Source organism: Electrona antarctica (genome assembly GCF_951216825.1).
Source record: "Electrona antarctica genome assembly, chromosome: 2".
NCBI lineage: Eukaryota > Metazoa > Chordata > Actinopteri > Myctophiformes > Myctophidae > Electrona > Electrona antarctica.
In genome coordinates, this window is record NC_136807.1 from 16,647,487 (window position 1) to 16,671,214 (window position 23,728).

The 23,728-nt window shown below is 43.6% G+C and overlaps 3 protein-coding genes across 3 annotated transcripts in view; 1 reads left to right on the forward strand and 2 right to left on the reverse strand.

The window, feature by feature from the left end:
• LOC306943196 (cohesin subunit SA-1-like) overlaps positions 1-10,283 on the reverse strand; it is a 31,903-nt gene extending 21,620 nt beyond the window's left edge. The window contains exons 1-12 of the mRNA XM_079529399.1: positions 10,153-10,283; positions 8,567-8,617; positions 7,677-7,761; positions 6,742-6,945; positions 6,283-6,379; positions 5,363-5,439; positions 3,922-4,126; positions 3,606-3,757; positions 1,190-1,387; positions 807-905; positions 325-404; positions 21-128 (exon numbers count right to left, since the gene is read on the reverse strand). Coding sequence (XP_079385525.1) covers positions 21-128; positions 325-404; positions 807-905; positions 1,190-1,387; positions 3,606-3,757; positions 3,922-4,126; positions 5,363-5,439; positions 6,283-6,379; positions 6,742-6,945; positions 7,677-7,761; positions 8,567-8,592 — 1,331 coding nt within the window. The 5' untranslated portion in view covers positions 8,593-8,617; positions 10,153-10,283. The remainder of the gene's footprint in view (positions 1-20; positions 129-324; positions 405-806; positions 906-1,189; positions 1,388-3,605; positions 3,758-3,921; positions 4,127-5,362; positions 5,440-6,282; positions 6,380-6,741; positions 6,946-7,676; positions 7,762-8,566; positions 8,618-10,152) is intronic.
• Positions 10,284-12,153: 1,870 nt separating this feature from the next.
• LOC306943220 (proteasomal ubiquitin receptor ADRM1-B-like) lies at positions 12,154-16,188 on the forward strand. The gene is made up of 10 exons (XM_079529435.1): positions 12,154-12,309; positions 12,849-13,093; positions 13,348-13,464; positions 13,585-13,795; positions 14,297-14,378; positions 14,624-14,769; positions 14,864-15,019; positions 15,252-15,409; positions 15,551-15,653; positions 15,758-16,188. The coding sequence occupies exons 2-10, from the start codon at positions 12,884-12,886 to the stop codon at positions 15,841-15,843; spliced, it is 1,269 nt and encodes a 422-aa protein (XP_079385561.1). The 5' UTR covers positions 12,154-12,309; positions 12,849-12,883; the 3' UTR covers positions 15,844-16,188.
• Positions 16,189-16,534: 346 nt separating this feature from the next.
• The window catches only part of lama5 (laminin, alpha 5), a 32,775-nt gene continuing 25,581 nt past the window's right edge, over positions 16,535-23,728 (reverse strand). The window contains exons 43-52 of the mRNA XM_079529389.1: positions 23,483-23,650; positions 22,926-23,058; positions 22,455-22,609; positions 21,930-22,119; positions 21,352-21,489; positions 20,832-20,991; positions 19,942-20,072; positions 19,440-19,533; positions 19,062-19,187; positions 16,535-18,946 (exon numbers count right to left, since the gene is read on the reverse strand). Of these exons, the coding sequence (XP_079385515.1) occupies positions 18,798-18,946; positions 19,062-19,187; positions 19,440-19,533; positions 19,942-20,072; positions 20,832-20,991; positions 21,352-21,489; positions 21,930-22,119; positions 22,455-22,609; positions 22,926-23,058; positions 23,483-23,650 (1,444 nt within the window). The 3' untranslated portion in view covers positions 16,535-18,797. The remainder of the gene's footprint in view (positions 18,947-19,061; positions 19,188-19,439; positions 19,534-19,941; positions 20,073-20,831; positions 20,992-21,351; positions 21,490-21,929; positions 22,120-22,454; positions 22,610-22,925; positions 23,059-23,482; positions 23,651-23,728) is intronic.

The window sequence follows — 23,728 nt, forward strand, 5'->3', positions numbered from 1 at the left end:
GTAGAGGGATGTTATCATACATGTTGTAGATGATAGTACCAGCACCAGCAGCCAGTCTTCTGTCCTTGGCAAACACCAGACTATACAAGTGAACACATTCTGCGTCTGTCAGGCCTTCCTCTGTCTGCCTACAAAGGACAGACACAAACACACCAGAAGAGTTATATTCCATACGTTTAATTCCAGCTTATTTTATGTTAAAAAGATAATGTACATGATCTGATTTTTGACAATTTTGTCCCAGTTTTATTTCCATCATGTATTCCAGTTCTTTTTTTTATTTACTTTTGTATGCTGAGTAACACATGCATTGAGCAGACTCACTGATAGATGAGCAACAGCAGCTTCATGATCTCAACACCCACGGCCAACTCCACGTCTAGTGTCATGCACAGAATTCTGTCCTGCACACACGGGCATGCGCACACACGGGCATGCGCACACACGGGCGCACACACACACGCGCACACGCACACACACACACACACACACACACACACACACACACACACACACACACACACACACACACACACCTTTGTAAACATGCGTCATAGTGAGCTTGTCCATCTGCTATTTTTGGCACAAACCCCCTAGCACAAACTATTTTCAAATGGGTGTCCAGTCCACGGACAGATACATAATGAAGTCCTTGACATGTGTGTTTGGCCGTCACCTTCTAATTTTAAGAATGACAATCCCCAGTGTGCTCCTAAAGCTCCCACATACAGCAAATGGTTTGTTGATTTAAATGAGGAAAGAAATGGTAGTGAGAAAAGGTATAGAAATCAAGGAGGATTGCTGACTTTGAATCTGCTGGTGAACATCTCCAGGTGTCCAATGAAATCATTCTTCTGGTACAAATCCTGCAGTATGAGCACACACTGCAGGCGCACTGAGCCTGCCTGGAGGGAGGGAGGGAGGGAGGGAGCGGACGGACGGACGGACGGAAGACAGACACACACACACACACACACACACACACACACACACACACACACACACACACACACACACACACACACACACACACACACACACACACACACACACACACACACACACACACACACACACACACACACACACACACACACAGTGAGCTGTCTTGGGAAGGCTTTTTAATTATTTGTGTGTGTTAATGCATGTGTCCAAATTGGATGACTGGGGGGGGGGGGGGGGGGTTCACCTTGTCAGATAGGAGCCACCCCATGTATTTGAGGTATTGTTCACCGAGGAAGCACCCTGGGTTGTGCATTACCCAGGTGCCCAATTCCTGGATGCAGATGGCCCTGATTTCTGGCACTGTGTCACAGTACCGGTTGGCAAACACACCATTGAAAGTGCTGTTTGTCATGGCCGTCAGCTCCTCAAGATTGTCTTTCAACTGCAACACACACACACACAGTCACACACACACACACACACACACACACACACAGTCACACACACACACACACACACACACACACACACACACACACACACACACACACACACACACACACACACACACACACACACACACACGTATGAGCAATTTGGGATTACATTAAAGGTATATTCAGTGATTTGACTTAATTCAAATATCACTTGTTTTTTCTTTTTTTCTGGATAATCCTCCCTACTATAGAGTGTGCTGACCATATAAGGAGTTCCTCCCTGTCCCCAGTGAGCCCCTGGGGTCAAAAAACCCTAGTTTCAGTTTTGGTGACGGGTGGCAAAGCCTTCATCCAATCAGGATGAGAGGGGCCTTCCTCCAATCATGATCGAGTGGGGGCGGGCCTTGGTGCACATGCTGTTGGCCTGTTGCACTTCCCCCCACTGTAGAGCGTGCATGTGCACATTTTGTTACCGGGGCGGACTGGGTGGTTTTCCAAATCACCCAAATCACTGAATAATAATATAATAATAATAATAATACATTTTATTTATATAGCGCCTTTCAGGTCACCCAAGGTCGCCTAACAAAACAGAAAAGAAATACAATATAATAAAGCAAGTTTAAAATAAACACAAAGGCCTGCAGCAGACCTTTACTCAAGGTGAGCATAGGCTTGTCTGAATAGGTGAGTTTTGAGGTGGGATTTGAAGGTGGGGAGTGAGTCCATGTTTCGAATGTCAGGGGGAAGGCTGTTCCAGAGGCGAGGGGCAGAGCGGCTGAAAGCTCTACCCCCCATGGTGGACAAACGAGCTGGGGGAACAGTGAGGTTGGTGGAGGAGGCAGACCTGAGTGCCCGGGTGGGAGTGTTGATATGGATGAGATCAGACAGGTATGGGGGGGAGAGGTTATGGATGGCATTGAATGTGTTGAGGAGGATCTTGAAGTCTATGCGGTATTTGATGGGTAGCCAGTGGAGTTGGTGCAGAACGGGGGTGATGTGGGAGATGGCAGGGGTTTTGGTGATGATGCGGGCTGCAGCGTTCTGGACCAGTTGGATTTTATGGAGGAGTTTGTGGGGGAGACCGAAGAGAAGGGAGTTACAGTAATCGAGGCGGGAGGCGACCAGAGAATGGACTAGGATGGCAGTGTTGTTGGAGGTGAGTGAAGGGCGGAGGCGGTTGATGTTGCGAAGGTGAAAGTAGGCTGACCGGATGGTGTTATTGATGTGGGTATGAAATGATAGGGTGCTGTCGAGGACGACACCCAGACTCTTGACCTGGGGGGAAGGGGAAACCGAGGAGTTGTCTATGGTGAGTGTAAAACTGGGCTGCTTGGTGAGTGAGGATTTGGTGCCAATGAGGGTTAACTCGGTTTTATTGCCATTTAGTTTGAGGAGGGATGAGGTGAACCAGTCTTTAATTTCGTGAAGACAGGCACAGAGGGAGGGTGGTGGGAGGGTGGAGGTAGGTGTGGAGGAGACATAGAGCTGGGTGTCGTCCGCGTAACAGTGGAAATTGATGTTGTGTTTGCGGAATATTGCGCCAAGTGGGAGGAGGTATATTATGAATAATATGGGGCCAAGGACAGAGCCCTGGGGAACACCAGAGGAGAGGGGAGAGGAGTGGGATATGAAAGATTTTAGCTGAATAAACTGAGTACGGTCGGAGAGATAGGAGTGGAACCAGTGTAGGGGTGTGTCGGATATGCCAATGGAGGCTAGACGGTCGAGGAGGATGGAATGTGAGATGGTGTCAAAGGCTGCGGTCATGTCGAGAAGGATGAGAATTGATAACTGTCCAGAGTCGGCTGCTAACAGGAGGTCATTGGTGATTTTTATTAGGGCTGTTTCTGTACTGTGGTGGGGGCGGAAACCGGACTGAAACTGTTCAAATAGGTTGTTGTTGGAGAGGTGGGCCTGTAACTGAGTTGCAACAACCTTTTCCAGGATTTTTGCTAAAAATGGTAAGTTGGAGATGGGGCGGAGATTACTGAAGTTGTTGGGGTCTAAACCAGGTTTCTTTAATAAGGGCGTAACAGAGGCAGTTTTCAGTGGAGATGGGATGGAACCAGAGAGAGAGGCGTGAATAATGGCTGTTATCAGAGGGAGTAGAGAGGGAAGGGAGGCTATAACGAGGGGGGATGGCAGGGGGAATGCTCCTTTAAAAGTGAAAATAAGGTAAATGTGGATGTGTGTGTGTGTGTGTGTGTGTGCGTGTGACACCTGGGTGATAGTGTTCTGTAGGTCTTCCAGTCTGGTGAAGTCCTGGTGCTGGACTGGCTTGTTGATCTCATTTTCGAAATGCCGAGTGATGGTCTGCAGTCGAGCGGACACCTTCACAGATGCATCCACTATACCCGTCATCAGCTTCATGGCTGGCACGCGCACACACGCGCACACGCACACGCACACACACACACACACACACACACACACACACACACACACACACACACACACACACACACTCACTCCTAACTCCTAATTCCAAGCCAGATGACTATGTTTGTGTGTGGTTGAATGTGCGTTGCCAACTCACCCAGCAGTGTGCTGGTGTGTCTGAAGGCTCGGACCTGTGAGTCAGACATGCTAGTGAGCAGCGCCAGCAGAACGGAGAACAGGTTATCGTCATACAGCAGATTGTTCTCACACGAGCGCACCAGAACCGTGACGAACTCACACAGGTTCTTGTTGAAACGCTTCCCCTTGGCTTCTGTGGAGCACAGAGGGTATTTCTCGGAGACCTGGGAAACAGCAGAGGTGGGAGAAATGCTGTTTTATCTTATATTAATAACTATAATGATGCAACGACGCAATTCAAATGTGACCGCATTGTACTACGGGGTACAAATGAGGTTTTTGCTGTAAAGTTGTGAATGCACTCAATGCAGCAGTACATTGTGTGTACAATTTAAATAATAATAATTTATCCTACTATTAGAGATATTTCTGCAAAGAAATACAAAACATAAAATATTTATAGCATTTGTGGAACCCCTGTGAAGTGAAATGGCGTTTGGCTCTGCATTGTTTAGAGGCCCGTCACTGTTTGATTCAAATTTGGTGGCGATTGAACACTGTTTCATGACTTAATTATAGCCAGTTGGTATAGAATATGAAATCAGACATAAAGACATTTTCACAATCTGGCATATACGTGGGGAGTTAAATCATGATGATCCAAGGAAACCAGATGAAGAGAAATGTTATTGTATGACCAAATGTTATAAGCCAAAATGTAAAGCCTGCTGACTGCAGTGCCCTTGCATGCAAAATGTGACACAGATCGGACCAGCAGTTAGCTACGGACAGACACATAGGACAGACACATAGGACAGACTGAGACACATAGGACAGACACATAGAACAGACACATAGGACAGACTGAGACACATAGGACAGACACATAGGACAGACACATAGGACAGACACATAGGACAGACACATAGAACAGACACATAGGACAGACACATAGGACAGACTGAGACACATAGGACAGACAGTCAGACACATAGGACAGACACATAGGACAGACTGAGACACATAGGACAGACACATAGAACAGACACATAGGACAGACACATAGGACAGACACATAGGACAGACTGAGACACATAGGACAGACTCATAGGACAGACTGAGACACATAGGACAGACACATAGGACAGACTCATAGGACAGACTGAGACACATAGGACAGACTCATAGGACAGACTGAGACACATAGGACAGACACATAGGACAGACTCATAGGACAGACTGAGACACATAGGACAGACACATAGGACAGACTCATAGGACAGACTGAGACACATAGGACAGACACATAGGACAGACAGAGACACATAGGACAGACACATAGGACAGACAGAGGGGAAAATATAATCTCTGTCTCCAGCCACAGCAGCCTGGCAGAGATTTTTTTTTAAAAAGTCAAACTCGGGACTTGGAAAGAACACAACATGTTTTCCATTTCTCACCCCCTTGAAGCTTTTGGTCAGACTGCTGATGATAGTGGCATAGTCCTTGTTGTCCAACATCCTTTTGGTTACAACACCTGGAAAAAAACACAGAATATAACATTTTGCTGAAATGGAATAAAATTGTTTTCATCTGCACACATACTAATTTGCTATGTTGTAAAACGCCAGCCCATTATCTACATGAACATAAACACAAATTAAGGATTATGAAAGTCATCATTATTATTATTATTTTTGGACGCTTCTTTTTTGTTTTTAATATTTACTTTGTCTTTTCTCGTTTATATTTTAACATGTTCGGAATAAATAAATAAATGAAATGAAATGAATGAAACATTGGATGGCAATTGGGTGATTTTAGGTTTGCAAAAATCCACCTGTTGGTGGTACTATAACAGGCCAATGTGAAAAGATATATTCCTCAGCCTAGTAAGAAAGTCTGTGAAAGATTTCGCGGAAATTGCACGCTGCGTTCGTGATTTGATCCTGCAAACTTTGAAAGCCAATGACAATGTTAGCCAATTAGGATGGAATATGAAATATGGGACAGATCCGTCTTGAACACATGACTAGAGATAGTGTGAAACAATTTGCGGGCTTTTTGGACAATTGGGGCAGAGGTTCATCGTTGGCATCCAGGGAGTGTGTGTGCAAAGTTTGGCATCGACCAGGTTAACGGTGCCGGAGATTAGCTGTACACAGACAGACGGACGGACACACAAACACACACACGGACGGAGTGCAAAACATACTCTCTCCCCATGCCTTCGGCCTGGTGGAGACAATTAGTATGTGCCAGTGCCGTTGCATTGTTAGCAACTTAGCACACTAGAGTGGCATCCAAATCAATGCTTATACTGAGATCACGTTAGAAGAACTGTTGAACTTCAACCTCTGCCTCTCAGACTCCAACTGACCTTGGCACCCGCAGCACTTCACGATGAAGTTGATGAGTACCCGCAGCCCCTCCTCTCGGTCCTGCTTATAGCTGTCCAACCACTCGTCCACCACTGTCTGAAGATTGACAGAGAGATAGAGTCAATGAGATGTCTGCAGTTTGTGGCGGCATTATTATTTGGTTGTATTGGTTACGACGATTAACCTGCTCATTCTCTCATCGTCTCTCATTACACACAAATCTGTGCTGAAACTTTTCGTGCAATATGAATATTTTAAGTAGACCACTCATTTTGCAAAAATCATAATAGAACCCATAGTCCCAAAAGTCATACCCTACAATATCTCTGCTTATCTTTCTATTTGCACCTCAACAAAAATGCGAAGGGAAGGGGAGTGGGCTGCTCATTCTCTTAAAACATTATTTCCATGCCCAACTCGCAACAATCCCTACCCCCTTCTAATGATGCTTTTCTCACCACCATGGCAGTCTTCACAGCGAATACGGCTGTAAGCATGTCATTTGGTGTGATACCCGGTTTCCTCTGGGTCTCTCTGCTCTCATGGACAGGGGAATCCTGCCTGGACGCCTCCTGTTGCAAGTTGGACGAGCCTTCAAGAGTGGGTACGTTGACAGACTGTTCTTCAGATGCAGCTTTGCTCCTTCCTGGTCTTGTAGGTGGCTTGAGGGATGAAAGAGATATCAGATGGCAGCTCAACAGCTTCTCCCACATGTTCCTACAGTACATTGTATATTTTGAGGGTCATGCCATTCACTTTTTTTTTTTTACACTTTTACACTAATTTATTCTATGGTTATCACAATAATGTTTTTTGCATTACAACCAACCTTATTGGTTGCTTGTTATGCCAGTGAACTAGGAACTTATTCTATAGCTGAGCTGACCTGGATAGTTGCTGGATGAAAACATTAATGTACCTACATGACGTGGAAGCAGGTGGCTTAATTCAAATACTACTGATGTCTGTCTGTCTGTCTGGAGCTCCAAATATCACTATACAGGCCTTTGAACTCAAATAAGAGGTTTTTTCTTTTTAAAGATTATTAAATTATTACCATAGTACTACCCAACAGTGTGGACATTTCAGTAACAGTCACTTCTAGAAGAAACTATCAGCACTAGTCTACTCTGAGAGGCCACAAAGATATGTAAAAGGATGTAACCAGGTACATCAAATAAGTGAATAAAGAAAATAAAAAGCATTGTGCAGGAGACACCGCACACTTCAGTTTAAATAGCTTTGATCATGGTAGTTGACTATGTACCGGCAGCCAATGAACTCATGGATAAGTAGAGTGGTACAACAGCCATGTACAGTGCATATTATAATAATCATTTGAAAAACTACATTTACATCATTAGAGTATAAAAGGAAGGATTGGCTTATTTACCACAGTTTGAGGCTTAGCTGGCCCTCTCCCCCGCCCCCTTCTCCTAGACTTGGACATGGGTTCGACCTCATCCAGCTCCTCACGACTGATAAATATGGACAAAATGAACCTTAAGGACACGTTCACTCAATACATTCACCTACATGACTAGTGAAAATAATAAACAAAGAAAACATTTCCCAAATCTTACAGAAATCATCATCATTTACAAGGTAAGGAGTATTAATCATGTTTTTAGCAACACAACTCTTTCATTCATTATATAAATTACACAGAAGAATGCACACACCCCTGGCAATTAAGTGGTATGTCCCAATTACCATATACCCACCCTATATAAGGAGCACTGTGGTCATGTGGTAATCTTTTCAGATCCTCAGACCAGGAAGAGGATATGGCAAGTATGTGGGTTTGTTTTGAAATGTTATGATAGAGCTTTAAACTGTTGAGATTAATTATAAAGGTGTCATGTTTCAACCAACCAATTGCATCTGTGTTGTTTGTGAAATTAAATAAATATGACATGAATGTTAAAATGTATTGAACTGGGTCAAGATGTGAATACCAATGTAGCTAGCATTATAAACAGTGTTTGGTGCTGAATGTGGGCTGTGACGAAAAGGTAATAGATCTGTAACAAAAGGTTATGGTGAATAATATATTGTAATAACATGGGAATGGTGAATTAATATGCTGCAGCATGAAATGAGTAGTATGGTGAACAGAAAATTATGAATATGTAAACTAAACGTGAGAATCATAATTGAACAGGTGAGGCTAAGGTAAAGTGGGAAAGGCAGTCTGTCTTTATCACACTTGGGAAGTGAGAAAGGCATGAATAATGTATTATTGGGAGTGATCCACATAAGCCAAGGCATGGCTAATATTACCTGTCAACATCTGATTGACCGTCCATTGTTGATATTAAGCCTCCAGAGATGCTGTGCAGGAAAGAAAATAATAAAATGTTAAAACTGAGTCTGGCCAGCATGGTTAGGTTTTGCATAGCTGCAATTTGCAACTCTAGATTTTTTTTTATAATGGGATGAATCTAGAGTTGCAATACCCTCTGACTCCCCATTTTGCGATCTGCTTGTATTACACGACGTTAAACTCACCAACATTGCAGCTGTAGGGAAAGCTTGAATTATCCTCTTTCAATTTGCCAAGCGTTTGTTTCATAAAAATCCACTGTAGACAGGTTTTCTAAGTGTTGGAGTTTGGAAGCACTCGACTAAGTCACTGAACGGCCCTGCGTACCACCTGTTTCGCATTTGCACATAATGCAGGAGGCAGCAGCACGACCCGTTAATAAAAACGAGTGCTTCCAAACTCCAACACTTAGCAAAAGAATCACTTGACAGAATGTAGCTCATAACATGTCTACGGTGGATTTTTATGAAACAAAAGCTTGGCAGATTGAAAGAGGATAATTCAAGCTTGAGCTGCAATGTTGGTGAGTTTAACGTAATTTAATACAAGCAGATCGCAAAAGCAATTGGATGAATGGGATGCCCAGCCTGAGCCCAGGACAAATACAATTTCAATGGAGGGTATTGCAACTCCATATTCATCCCATTATAAAAAAATCAGACCTGTCTGAAGTGAGTGGTACTGTACTGTACTGTACTGTACTGTACTGTACTGTACTGTACTGTACTGTACAAGCCCTCCTCCCTGGCCTGTGTGTGTCTGTGTTAGGCTGTGCAACAGTTACACTTGGTGGTGAACAAACGCTATAACGCTATTTTCGTGCTCAGACAGACAGACCCAGGGACACAGGGTGTGACTTACCAATGCACACCACATTAACAATATTATTATTATTATTGAATGATGGGTTCAATGCTTAGAGTATATATTGTCTCACTAGTTTGATCTCTGAAGTGTTAAACATGTGAGGTGAGTATGGAATGTTGTGTGCAAGATCTGCTGTCCCTTAAAGTACAAAAGCATATTTCCACATTTGCAATTCAGTATAACCAAAATACCTCATTAACTAATAACTTCCATTAATGAGGTACCATCATTCACTTTTAACCTCATAAGCATCACATTGAAACAAATACAGTGCATCTTTTCAGAATTTGTACTGGTAACTGCATGGTCCCATTTAACTACCATCACAGTGCAACATGAAGATCTACATTAATTGCATTCTCTTTAGCTAAAGGCTACTTTTAGTAGTTTATTGTTGTCATTTCTAGACATATGGAGTTATGGTCGTATGGACACATATAGGGAATAATTGAAACTATGAGCATATCCAAATACACTCCCAACGAGGCAGCCGCCATTACAAGCGCAGCCCTTCAAATTTGCGACGTTTTCACAGTAACTAAGTTCACCTTATCCCCATTTGGAAGTTGGAACCTCACCCAAACTCTGCTAAGTAAAGTCCATATGGTGGACTCCACCACCAGGGAAATCATACGAAGTTGACGATAGTTAACAATTCTGGTTATTTAAAGAATACCTTTTAATCGTAGCGTTAAAGTGTGCGGACAACTTGGTGTTTCTCGATTCAAGTCGATTATTTTTCTTTTCCTCCTCAAATTCAAAATGATTTTTCTTCCTTCCCCTCTGCCGAAAGAGCGCCAACCCACAACCAGGACACTCAGCTTCTACCCAATCACAACGCGACCTTCTCTTCTCATACAGACGATGGGATCGGTCTGGGCCCAGGCGTGCGTGCGTCTCCGTCGTCTCCGTCCGTGTGCAAGTGACCGGAAACGGTAAGCGGGCTCAGGACCATAGAGTATATATATAAGCTCAGGACCGAATCCACCAGGCTTTATGTAACCTCGCCTCACCAGGCTTTCCACCTCGGAGGAAAAGGCTTTATGTGACCCCACCCCAGGCCAATGGGTTCTTCTGCCCAAAATAACAGATCTACAAGCAAGCTAACAATGTGTTTTCTTTCTTTTTCTTTTATGTTTTTTAGCTACTAGCAACGTGTTATGGTATCTGTTTTGGTAGACGTGACGTAAACTTAACTACCGTAAACACCCTCTCCTGATGGAGTATTCCTAGCCTGGCTTGGTCAGCCTCATAGCCGTAGCGAGGATTCAAGTGAAGATTCTTCCCCAGAATTCCTCCACCCGCTGCCAAGCCAAGCCAGGCTAGAGTACCCCCCCCCCCCCCCCCCTCCCCCTCACCCCTCACCCCTCACCTCCACCTCGGAGGAAAGAGTCTATCTGACCGCTAAATTAACTATGGCTAAACCCAACTGATGTTTGTGTTTTTGAGTGGTGCAACCAGAACCATTCCATGTCCGGACCTAACCTATGTGACTAACTGACTACGTTTAGAGTACCAATAGGGGGTGCTGTTGCACCACTCGCTTCAGACTGGTCTGGTCTGGTCTGATTTTTATCTGTGCAGACTAGGCCTACAGAGCAGGCTTGTGCGTGCACAGTGGCAACATGCAGCAGCATATCAGGCGCTGAGCCAGGGTTGTTTCTGTTTGTAAAATAAGTCAGGAATAAAAGCAAAAGAAAAGGCAGGGGTCCGACACGGGAAAAAACAACCGGTTTAAACGATATTGTTTAGCATGTGTTTAGTTTTAGTCCACGGTCAGCGACAGCGTTCACGCCGTATATGGTTCAGACCAGAGCCTTAGAAATATGGCTCTGGTTCAGACTAACTTAACAGCACAGCCAGGCTGGCTGCTGCTTACATAGATATATCTATGGCTGCTTAGCTCTGGTCCATAGCTCTAACGGAGCAAAGAGCATTAGGGTTAGGCTCTGGGGCTATGGATGGACAGAGCAGAGTGAGAACCGGGGGGGAGGTGACTGTAGTCCTCTCCTTTTCCTCTGGGAGAGAACCTTGAGAACTGGCTCCGTGGCTCGCAACTACGGAACACAACCAGTTTTCACGCTTCGACAACGTGTTGCTCATAGAAACTTTTATTTCCATAAATATGCTATGTTCTAGCCAAATCTAATATTATGGGCGGGGGTGGCTCAGGGTAGAGTGGCCGGATGGTGCCCGTTCGTGTGTGTGTGTGTGTGTGTGTGTGTGTGTGTGTGTGTGAATGACTGCAAAATCTATGTGTGTGTGAATGACTGCACAATCTATGTAAAGCGCTTTGGATAAAGGCGCTGCTGCCTTAATTTAAAAAAATATATAATTGAATTCAAGTACGGTTAGATCCATAGAGTAAGACAGAGTTACGACAACTCCGTCGGCGTTCACTACTTCACTTCATAGGGCCAGGTTCTTCTCCCCTATCGGAAGTTTATGGAATGAGTACATGAACGACCAGGCTGTTTTCTGCCCCCTCAATGTCGTAACTCAAGCTAACCAGAACCCAGCTTTTAGAAGCTGTGTCAAAGATACGTTTTCAGGAGAAAAAAAGCTATTAGTTCCCATAGGTGTATATAGATATATATCTTTATATATAATATATCTATGTACAGTTAATTCCAAGCTTCAAAATTCAGCTTCTTGCTTTTAGGTTCCTCAAAACCACGCCCACCTGGGCGAAAGCTCTGGGAAAGATTGAGACCCGAAAAATAAATAACCAACGAAGAAGGATTTGCAACGCGGAAGTTACTTCTAGTATTTAGCTGCTTACTTTTTCAGCCAGCGTCGAGAGAACTTTGTCACTTCGCAACCAAAACTTCAGGTATTTGCTCCAAATAAACCTGCTGCTTAATTATACAGAAAATAGCTTGAAGTACACGATGTACACAATTATTTAACGACGATGCTGTTATTTTCCAGCGTGATCAAGTAAACGAGTTTCGTCCTTTGTTAGTTGTCAGTTTAGCCAAGTCATGGGCTAACGTTAGCTTATCAATCTACGGACTGTAGAGCATTGTGTTTTAACTGGTTAGCCTGCAACTACTCAGCAATGTCGCTACTGTTTAAAGTTCATTACAGCTGGGCCTTGTTTTGCTATCATACTGACATTGTTTTGCCTTTTGGTCTGTGTCTTATGTTTTCCAACGGTGCTGTCACTGCTGTGATTATTGTTCTATATACAAAAATATATATTATATACATTGGTCTAAACAAATACCAAAATATAATTTCTAGTAGTGGAGTATAAAAGTATTGAAATGGGAAATACTTCAGTATAGTAAAAAATAATAAAAAAAAAAAAACACTTTCCGCCAGTTTGTTTTGTATAAACAAGATCTTTCCCTCTGTCTGTCCTGGTAGTGTTCGTCCCTCCCTGTCAGTGCTGAGATTCAACGATGTCGTCAGGCGCTCTCTTCCCTAGCTTGGTGTCGGGGTCCAGGGGAACCTCCAGTAAGTATCTGGTAGAGTTCCGTGCTGGTAAAATGACCCTGAAAGGGAGCACGGTGAACCCCGACAAACGCAAGGGCACCGTCTACATCCAGCAGTCGGACGACTCCCTCATTCACTTCTGCTGGAAGGACAGGACCACTGGCAATGTGGATGATGTGAGTACTGACATGTTTAAGGAAATACACACAAACGCTTAGTTGTGTTTATATGCTATTTGGTATACACAAAAAAGGGCTTTAAACACAAATCGTACAAAAAGCTATAGTGTGTATATTGCAGCTTATCGTACACACCTTTTTGCATTATTGTTACTGTATATTCTTTGAAAGATCATACATTGTGTTGTAGTCCATGGACATTGGAAACCGTTTCATTTAAATAATTAGTTGTCCCGACTTGTGTTGTCCAGGATCTGATAATCTTCCCTGACGACTGTGAGTTTAAGAGGGTGAACCAGTGCACTACAGGACGGGTCTATGTTCTGAAGTTCAAAGCTGGCTCCAAAAGACTCTTCTTCTGGATGCAGGTAAGACGAGGCAAATGGAAAGTTAGAATCTAGCGCTTCTCGTCGGTTGTTTGCGACGTGTCGATTTCATTGTCTCAAAATGTAGTATGTGAACAATCCATCCGTGTTTCTATGAACCAGGAGCCCAAAACGGACAAGGACGAGGAGCACTGTCGTAAGGTGAATGAATACCTCAACAACCCTCCCATACCAGGGGCTCCAGGGAGCGGGGGCAGCGGCGCTCATGAACTCTCTGCCCTCGGCGGGGAGGGGGGCCTGCAAAGCCTGCTGGGAAATATGAGCCACAATCAGCTAATGCAGCTGATTGGACCGTCAGGACTAGGTGGATTGGGTGAGTAGCTGCCTGTGTGCACTGCATACAGAAATAAACTGCAAACAAACGGCAACAAGATGGAGAAAATGTGATTTCACTCAATAGGCCTATCTCACAGCCCCCTTTCCACGCCCCCTTCCGGTAGATAGTGGTGTCATTTAACATTAGCATTTACACGTTTTTTTTCTCTGGAGAATCGAAGTACATTTCCTAATGTAAAAATGTGACAGACCAATATTATTATGAAGCAAACAAGATGGTAAATCAGCTCGAACCTTACCTTGAGAAAACAAAAGTTGTAGACTTCTTAAATTACCTCTGTTAACATGTAGTGTCTATGGAGTGACGTCACGCTATCACCACTAACGCAGAAAGGGGGTGTATTAAGGGGGCGGGGAAATTCTGTGAGATAGGCCTATTGTGCATGACATTACAGTTAACATGTAGGCTTGTCCAGCATGTTTTATTAAGTACTATGAACCTTTTGTCGATCTGATGTTTACGAACGTGTCTATTCAGGAGGTCTCGGCGCTCTAGCAGGGCCAGGCCTGGCTAGTCTGCTGGGTAGCGGAGGACCAGCTACCAGCAGCTCCTCATCCAGGTACACACACACGCAGCTCTACACACAATATATCACATATCACATCTATATCACAGCTCTACGTATATCAGACAGAAGCCATGTTCAGCGGCTGGCTGCTCAACAGAAACGTGTCTTGATCTTGTAGAGAGATTGGGACCATGGCAATGCAATGTACTATTCTTTCCTAGACTATTACACACACACACTGACATTATGAGTGTAAACTATACCCCGCCCCATATCCCTTGTCTTATCTCCTCTAGCTCTCGCAGTCAGTCAGCCGCAGTCACTCCGTCCTCAGGTGGAGCTCCCCGGCTGAGCACCACCCCGGCCCCCACCACCCCAGTGACCCCTGCTGCTTCTGCTGCCTCTACCACCTCCCCCACTGCAGTCGCTCCCTCTACACCTGGTATGGGGACGGAAGCACCATTCAACCATGCATAAAGTTTGACATTACCCTCTTAGATGAAGTGAAATTAATCTGTATTTTTTTTTCTTGCCAGCCTCTGCCCAGACTCCTCTGACCCCTGCTTCTGTGGGAAGCCCTACCCCCAACCAGCCTATCCAGCTCAGTGACCTGCAGAGCATATTGGCCACCATGAACGTACCTGCTGTTGCAGCTGCTGCTGCTGGTGTAGCAGAGACTGCTCACTCAGGAGGTGAGAGCCAGGGAGAAAGAAAGGAGGGTGGTGGAAGGAATGGAATAAGATGAGACTGTATTCATGGATGTGTTGGTCATCTCTGCTACTGCTCAGAGGACATGAGAGGGGGGAGGGGAGATAGTGAAGGAAATAGGCGGAAGGCCGGCTCAGAAGGAAGCCAATGGAATGAGGACTTCTTTATGTAATCTTTATTTAATCTCAAATAACTGAACGTGTGTGTGTGTTCCAGTGGACCTGTCCAGTGTGTGTACTCCAGAGATGATGGCTCCTATTCTGTGTAATGCTGAGGTGCAACAGAGACTGCTGCCGTTCCTTCCATCAGGAGAGTCTCTACCACAGAACCCTGAAGAGATACACAACACACTGTCCTCACCACAGTTCCAACAGGTAACTCACACCACAGGACACACACACCACACACACATGGCACCAAGCACTGTATTACAACATGCTTTACAAGTTTCAACTTTCAAGTCTCCATAATTACCACTAATGTCCTAAATAACTTGTCCCTTCTCCCTCCATCAGTCCATGAGTATGTTCAGCAGCGCATTGGCTTCAGGCCAGTTGGGTCCTCTGATGAATCAGTTTGGTCTTCCGCCAGAGGCCGTGGAGGCTGCTAACAAAGGAGGTAAGACCGAGATATCTACTCCATAGCCCAACCTGCGGGGGCAAATTAAAACTAAAATGGCTTTAACACTGATTAACTCCTGTTCCTCTCTCCATCTTTATCAGATGTGGAGGCATTTGCCAAAGCCATGGAGAACAGTAAGGGAGGAGCTTCTAAGGAGAAGGATGATGAGGACATGAGTCTGGATTAGAACTGACCCCTCTTGTCTCAATAGGCTCTCTCACTGCTTTCTCTTCTCTCTCCTTAACCTTCTCTTTGCTCCTGCCTTTGCTGTAGAGAGTATTGCCCTCTGTATATTAAGTTTGACCAGATTTCACTAATGGATGCCATGTTGCTACTTGCTACCAAACTCTATAAGATGCTTAGGCTGCAAGTGTATGCCACCCAGCCATGTTGTTGCCCATTTCGTTCTTAGGACAGCCAACACTGCAAATAGCCTGCTGATAGTACACGGATAAAAACCCACAACCAACATGTGGCTGCCTAAAGAAAAGGCATTTATTTGATTTAAATTAAATAAAATCTTTGTTTTTCATCTTGCCTTCAAAATATAAGTGCCAAGGAGAGTACTTTGAGGAATCTGAGAGGGTCTAACATGGGTTTGAGCCTTAGTTTCTTTAGGTGTTTTCTTGCCGTTTTACTTAACATTTTGTGATCTTTGTCATACTACAATACAGACTGCTTTAGTCTGAAAAGACAGAATTGCTAATACGGGGCACTTTCTCTGCCTTTTTTTTGAGTGATTTAATCTTGATTAAAAACATTTGCAAACAAAATAATATTTTATTTATTTCATTTTTAATGTACGATAACACATTGCTCTTGTCTTAATAAAGCCCAGAAGACTAAGTGTCAGTGCAGAAAGGGGTGATGCATGTGTGAAGCAATTTTCATGTTTATAATAACCATCAGACAAATTATATGAAAGATCTTTATTTAAAATACACTTTACAACACAAAGGGGTTGGGGGAGAGTTGGACAGCTTGCAACACAGGGTGTGGGGACAGGACAGCTTATTTGTTTTTACTGTGAAATATTGAGGCTCCAATCCATCCCCTAAAGTTATTATAACCAATCTGTATGGTAGAAAATGCAGTATACATAACTAACACAACTTATCGCTGGAGGTGGTCCACCTGCTACATTTAGATACTTTTGAGAGCCTGACATGGTATTCGAGCTCTATTGTAGTATCAGCGCTTGCGTGGGGGACAATGTTATGGATTGCAGCTTTAAGTGAACATGTTCTTTAATACAGGCTTCACCCTGGACCCTGTGATCCCTGATACAGACATGAGACTGTTGTAATGTGATACATTTCCATGGGTCAACAAAAAATCATGTTTAAAATGTGCCATAGGCTAATCATTTGTGGATATAGATGTACTCATTTCACATAACTCAACTTTTAGTCAAACAAGTCATTTACACCTCCATTACTACAATCCTCCCTTACCTCTGAAAGGGGATACAAGTAAAGGAACAAATATTTTAGGAGGGCTAAAACGGATTAAAACAAACAAACCAGAAGAAGGGGTTTGAGTTTCTTGTTTTAATCAGCAAAACTGCTTTCCCACCATGTTTTTGTCTCAGCATCCTTGCTATTGGTAAACCAACACAAAGAAAAGCTCTTAAGGGCTTTACATCTGTTTATATAACAGTTTATTGTGATACAACTATTGTTTGGGATTTAAAACCCCTCATATATACATCCATTATACCAAAATATATAAAATGTGCAATTCTATATAATTTCATAGTGTGTTCAGATCTTGTTTGGAAACTAGGTGGGTCTGTGACAGTAAAGGGGCCGGACTTTGTAGATAAAAAGCATGTTTTTAGAGATTATGAGAAGGCTAACCTTAAAATTAGGCATTACCAGTTTGTGTCACAGACACTCAAAACTACTCAAAAACACAAAAAAGCCTAGTATCTCCACAAAATCAGAGTATTGAAAAATACTAGAATTCTTCATTGATAATACATTCCATTCCATTTCAGGAAACGGTGGTGGAGCGTACTTTTTATGTGGAGATATTAGGTTTGTTTTTGCAGGATGCTGGTGATCCATCTGTCTGTCTAACAAACGGAATCAAGTTGAAGAATTTAGGGAATGCATAACATGCATTCCCTAAATTCTATATGTTGTTGCAATGTTTGTGAAGAATTATGACCAAATTGACTTTTAAAGCCAATGTGTCATTTTGTTTTTAACTTGACTTTTGTGTTGAGAGTTGCCCAACTGATAACACCAATTAATGTACCTACTCACAACAATAATGTTTTTCTTATTTACCTTTGTATAGGATTCATGCCATTTAATCTGATCTTGCACTCTGTAAGTGGTTCTGCTAAATGCCTCAATTGTAATAACTCACACACCTGTTGTATTAAAGAGAGGTCCACATTCACGCTTTTCACAGTGTACCGACTCAGTAGAAGTTCTCAAGATCGTCACGCAACTTTATCATTGTTTACCACAAACGAAACCTATTGTGAAGACAGACAGGAAAATAAAAAATATACATTTGTTTCTGCAATATAGAAAATAAATATACATATTTCTTAAATTAGCTACAGCAACATAAGACACCCACCACCATGGATTTCTTTACACAGAGTTGGAGTTGGAAGGGACTGTGAGGACAAGAGTTGTTGTGTATGTCTCTGTGGACAGTGTAAGAACAACTATCATTCGTAGGGTAGAGCACAGGGGGACACTTTTCTTTACATTTAAAAAAGACCAAAATCAATCTACAAGCTCACAATGTGTCATGATGCGATGCATTATGAGCTTGTAGATCAGCTATTGTCTGTTGTTTAAAGCCACTTTGCATTGGGGGAAACAGCCAGATGCTCTCCTTGGCATGATAAAGTTTGGGAAACGCTGGGGTACAGGGCACGTTGAATATGATATTTTGATGGGTACCTGTGAGTCTTTTAAGTGTGGCACTGTAGCACAGCATGTGCGACATTGTCTTTGTGTCAAATATCTATGTGTGTTTAAATGGCAGTACATCAGTGCATGTTTGTGTGTGACTGCATGTTTTCTATGTCATGTCTGTCTGTGTACACCGCATTATGCAATATGCATCAGTGTTTCACTTGTGTGGACAGTCCTGCTTGTGCTGCTGAATAAAATGTTACATGCTGGGACAGCCTTGTGTCCCTACAGCACCGTGGACAGTCAGTGGTTTGGACAGCATGACAGGTCTCTGGTTGAGAGATGCTTTGCGGACACACCCGTGGAATGATGGCAGGCCAACAGGCAGATCAGGAACAACTACGCCATCTAGTGGGACAACAGAGAAACAGCACATTAGAGAGGGGTTCAAACTTCATATTGATTTTGTGTGAATGCATTCATATACAATCAACGCACTATGCTTAAATATATGTTTACTCACCAGGTACTCCACCCAGGTAGACAGTCTCTTTGGCCTTGGCTCCAGCAGAGCGACTCTGTTTGGGGCCAACGCTGTGTTCACTGGCTGCGTCGACATGGAGCTGAAGAATGTTGCTCTTTTTCACCACTATACAGACAAGGAACATAGATAGGCATTAATATTTTGATGAGGTTGCACCGTTGCACATTAGAAATGACAATATGATACATCACTACTACACGGTTACTAAAACTGAATTTGGTTAATTGTCTGTTGATGGAGCAATAGTTTACATGCAGTGCTGCCTGCCTTCATGATGTCGGTACATTCTAATAGTTTACATGCAGTGCTGCCTGCCTTCATGATGTTGGTACATTCTAACACATCTCCACAACTCACCAGTAACAGTGTGCCAGCGTCCATTACACAGAGACTCCTCAGGAGTGAAGGAGGTGGAGAACTCACCACTACCACTGTTCACTGACACCATTACCTACACACACACACACACACACACACACACACACACACACACACACACACACACACACACACACACACACACACTCATGTTAAGTTCAGGAGATGATTGATGATTGAAATATATTAACAGTTTGAGGAAAGCACAGTTCAATACAAGGTCTGCTAAGAGGATAAACCCAGAAAAGTACTTGTTTACATTGGGGTCCTCCCTTTTCAATTTAATGGCATACAAATATACAGTACTATGCAAAAGGAAAAAAAATACATATGAACGGTTAGAAATCAAATGATTAATTCTAACTAGTACTAATAACTGTTGGACACAACCTTCAATTAAAATGGTCCTCTGTAAAGACCATGGTCCAATAACTACCCTTGTATCAAGACAATTCATTAAAGGTAATTTTAAAGGTCATACCTGTCCCTGGTTGAGGACTACAGTGAGGTGGTGGTCAGATGATGTCCCAGCATGCAGCAGGAGCCCGGAGTCCGAGATGGGCCGAATCTCTAAATTGATCTCGATATCCCGGCCGAGAACCAAGGACTCATCTGGAGTGAGGCGGGATTGGGAGAGAACACTTATGCTTAATATTATTTTCCGTTATAAAAATAGCGAATCTACATGATGCGTCATTAGCTCGCTAATAACCACGGCAGCTCGCTAATAACCACGGCACATGGCTGTCGTGTTAAGTGGTCACATGGGTGGGCCACATTTATTTTAATGATGAAACAAGCGATTGTGTTCCATCCTATGGAACTAATGTACTAATACTTTTAGTTGCTTTTGATCAGTATCACAAAGAAGGCTAGTTTAACCCTAGCCTGGGCACCATTTCATTTAGGTATTTGATCCTGTCGGGAGCGGATGATAGTCGACAGGCAGGAACAACAGGCGGCAACTTCCTTTTCCCTCAAACCGATTTTTCTCAATAAAAGCTACAGGCTACGAAAGCTTTTATTGTTTGAGGGAAAAGGAAGTTGCCGCCTGTTGTTCCTGCCTGTCGCCTACAAAACAATACTACAACATGACGTAACGATATCATCCGCTCCCGACAGGATCATACAGACTTTTGAAACAGAGACCAGGCTCTCCTCCGAGGTGGTGGAAAGCCCGGTGAGGCGAGGTTAGTTTAACCCATTTAACCTAACCTTATTTGGCCAACCAGTGGGCCCCAGCCCACAAGTTGAGAATGTTACAGTTTACATCCAGAACATTTGCAGAAGAAAGCTATGGTACAAAGATGTGTATATAGAAGAGAGCAGGACACTGGACAGCTATCACAGAGTTGACAATGATGTGTATACCGATAGCGATGTGTCCCCCCTGACTGGAGAAGTAGGCTCCTGGCTGCAGAGGGTTCTGGAAGCACGGCACTGCCCCCTGGCTGTGGGAGGGGCTTCCTGCAGGGGCTTCATTCAGATCAAGGTCTCTGACACAACCGACGAACCCACCAGACCCTGGGCTCTGGAGGGACAACAGACAGAAAAATATTTGAATCCAGTACACAAGATTCTGGGCCTATGCAAGTGGAATATGTGCCCATAAGCCTGTAGTATAGTGTATATACAGTATATATTCTGTGGTGAGGTACAATTCTAGGTTTGATTCTACACAGTACAATCCAGTGTTAATGTATCCCTTTGTAACTCAGAGAGTGTGCAATTTGGTTACATTTGTACACTCTGAGTTAAATTATCATCATATATTCTTACTGTGTTTCGTGCTGCTTTGGAACATTAAAAAAGAAGCAAAAAAATCACACAAAAAGTATGATTGCCACTAAGTACCCCCCTTTCAAAACAGGTGAAAATTCTGAAATATTACCATGAGTGTGTGTGGCACTCCTCCCACATACAGTGGTGCAGAGAGACGCATCTTGTCTCCTCCCGGTGCCCTCTTAGACAGGCTGTTGATCCCATCCACTATCAGACTGATCTTGTCTCCCTCACGCTTCACAAACACCTGAAGGAGAGAGACGATCAATAGTTAGACACACACACGAATGCACACACCCGCACGCACACCCCAGATGTATCTAGATCTAGGTATTTTAGCCAGAATCAGGCAATATTATCTGAGAAAAGAGCACAACACATTGCAGAGGAGATGGGGTGTTATGCAACAAAGTCTAAACTGGTTCAATGGACTGGTAGCCTGCAGTTGATCGAACCTTAACCACATGAACCCTATTCTGTATGCACCGCAACGGGCTGAGAGCTTGTAAAAGGTTTTTATAAAGTGGTTAACTTGCTCATTTAGTTTCAGTTGCTCTCTGGATAAAAGCAATGAAGTGAAAAGTGATCTTGGCTGATTGCTGAATGTGTTAAATATAAATTATTACAAACTCTGCGATAGACAAACCGTCATGTCACCCTGACCACATGACCCCTGGCCTCGCTCACCGTGTGCCACAGGTCGTCGTTGTACATCATGCGGCTGCGCAGGCTGACCTTCCTCTTCCCTCCGTTCACCAATAGCAGCAGGTGACCCTCTGACACGATCAGTGACATCGTGGCTCCGTCCCTGGGGTGGCCGACGTGCAACACCAGACCGTCCGAGGAGTTGATCCTCAAAGACATGGAGATATGAGGCCTAGAGAGAGAGAGAGAGAGAGAGAGAGAGAGAGAGAGAGAGAGAGAGAGAATGCTCAGTGTTTGCCCCTTGATGACTTGTCCATCCAACCCTCTATGTAGGAGAGGTTTGTCTGGGAATGCTTTCTAGGTCATGATTTTCTTTTCTTCAGTTAAACAAAAAACGTATTAAACCTATAATGAACTAATATAATTACTTGATATTTGCTATATTGTATATTCATCGTGCTGTTGTATGTTCTCAAAGGCAGACCTAGTAATATATCTGCATTAATAAGCGAGTAGTAAGCATTATGTGGTCGTGCTCAGGTGTTTCTGTATTCCACTGGTACTCACATGGTGCTGAATACACTGGGCAGTGTGTCATATCTCTGGTAAGTGTTTGTAGATCCACTGAAATGTGAGGCTCCACTCTCCTGTGCAGACAGTTCCCCCTGGCACGACGCCCTGGTATTACGACTACGGGAACCAGGTGTCTTTTTGTGCTTTCCCTGTAAGGATGGTAGGGGGAGAGAGAGAGAGACAGAGAGAGAGAGAGAGAGAGAGAGAATGTATGAGATGGTGTGGTATTTTAGTTTTAGGGTTCTTGTGGCGATAAATAGCAGGTGGCGTGTGTGTGTGTGTGTGTGTGTGTGTGTGTGTGTGTGTGTGTGTGCGCATGCGTGCATGTGTGCATGTGTGTTAAATGATTTATCATGTAAAGACAGTGGTGTTGTGTGTTCTAACATACCTTGTCATGTAAAGACAGTGGTGTTGTGTGTTCTAAAATACCTTGTAAAGACAGTGGTGTTGTGTGTTCTAACATACCTTGTTATTCTTTTGTTTGGGAGCTGAGGCCTGGATCTGCTGAGGTTTATTGGCAGCAGGACAGTCCAGAGGAACGTTGACGTTCGTTTTGAATTTCAGCAGGTTCCACACTTCCTGAGGAGCATCTGCAGCTCTGGACCACCAACATACATAGAGGTGTAAGAAATAGATAGTTTCTATCTATCTAGCTATCCATGTATATATCCATAGTACGGTACAGAAATACCTATGTCAATCTTTCGCCCTGAGATACAGTATGCCCCGAGGAAAACTTGAAAGAATATATGTTTCCATTATGGGACAGATTGAAAATAATTGTATACTTGACGTTTAACCACTTAAACCCCAGCATCCCTATTCTGGGTGGAACATTCACCAGATCTACAAGCTCACAACGCATTGCAACACAATGCATTGTGAGCTTGTTGATCTGCTATTGATAAAATAGCTATATCTATAGCTATTGTAAATAGAAAAAGAAAGCACCTGTGCAACTACAAACTATGGAGTGATTAAACTGATAAATTCCAAATAATCATCCTTCTCTCCAGCATTACCTCTTGATGAAGAGGTTGCTGATGCAGCCAGTGAGGTTGCTGGTGACGGCGTCTGAACTCCCACCCAGAAAGACCACTCCTTCCGCGGGCGGCCGGTTGCGTGCAGTGCCTCCAGCCCTGCCTCCGTCCTTGGACTTCTCCAGCATGTCATCCACATACAGACGTATGCTGTGGGGACGGGCAACATACGACACATGATGAGGAATGCATGGATGCATTAACGGGATAGTTCACCCCCCAAAAAAT

Excerpts from the sequence above, each read along its gene's own strand:
- LOC306943220 (XM_079529435.1), top strand. The coding sequence starts at position 12,884 with ATGTCGTCAGGCGCTCTCTTCCCTAGCTTGGTGTCGGGGTCCAGGGGA. Across the intron at positions 13,465-13,584 it reads GACTCTTCTTCTGGATGCAG|GAGCCCAAAACGGACAAGGA; the intron begins GTAAGACGAGGC and ends TCTATGAACCAG. Across the intron at positions 15,654-15,757 it reads GGAGGCTGCTAACAAAGGAG|ATGTGGAGGCATTTGCCAAA; the intron begins GTAAGACCGAGA and ends CATCTTTATCAG.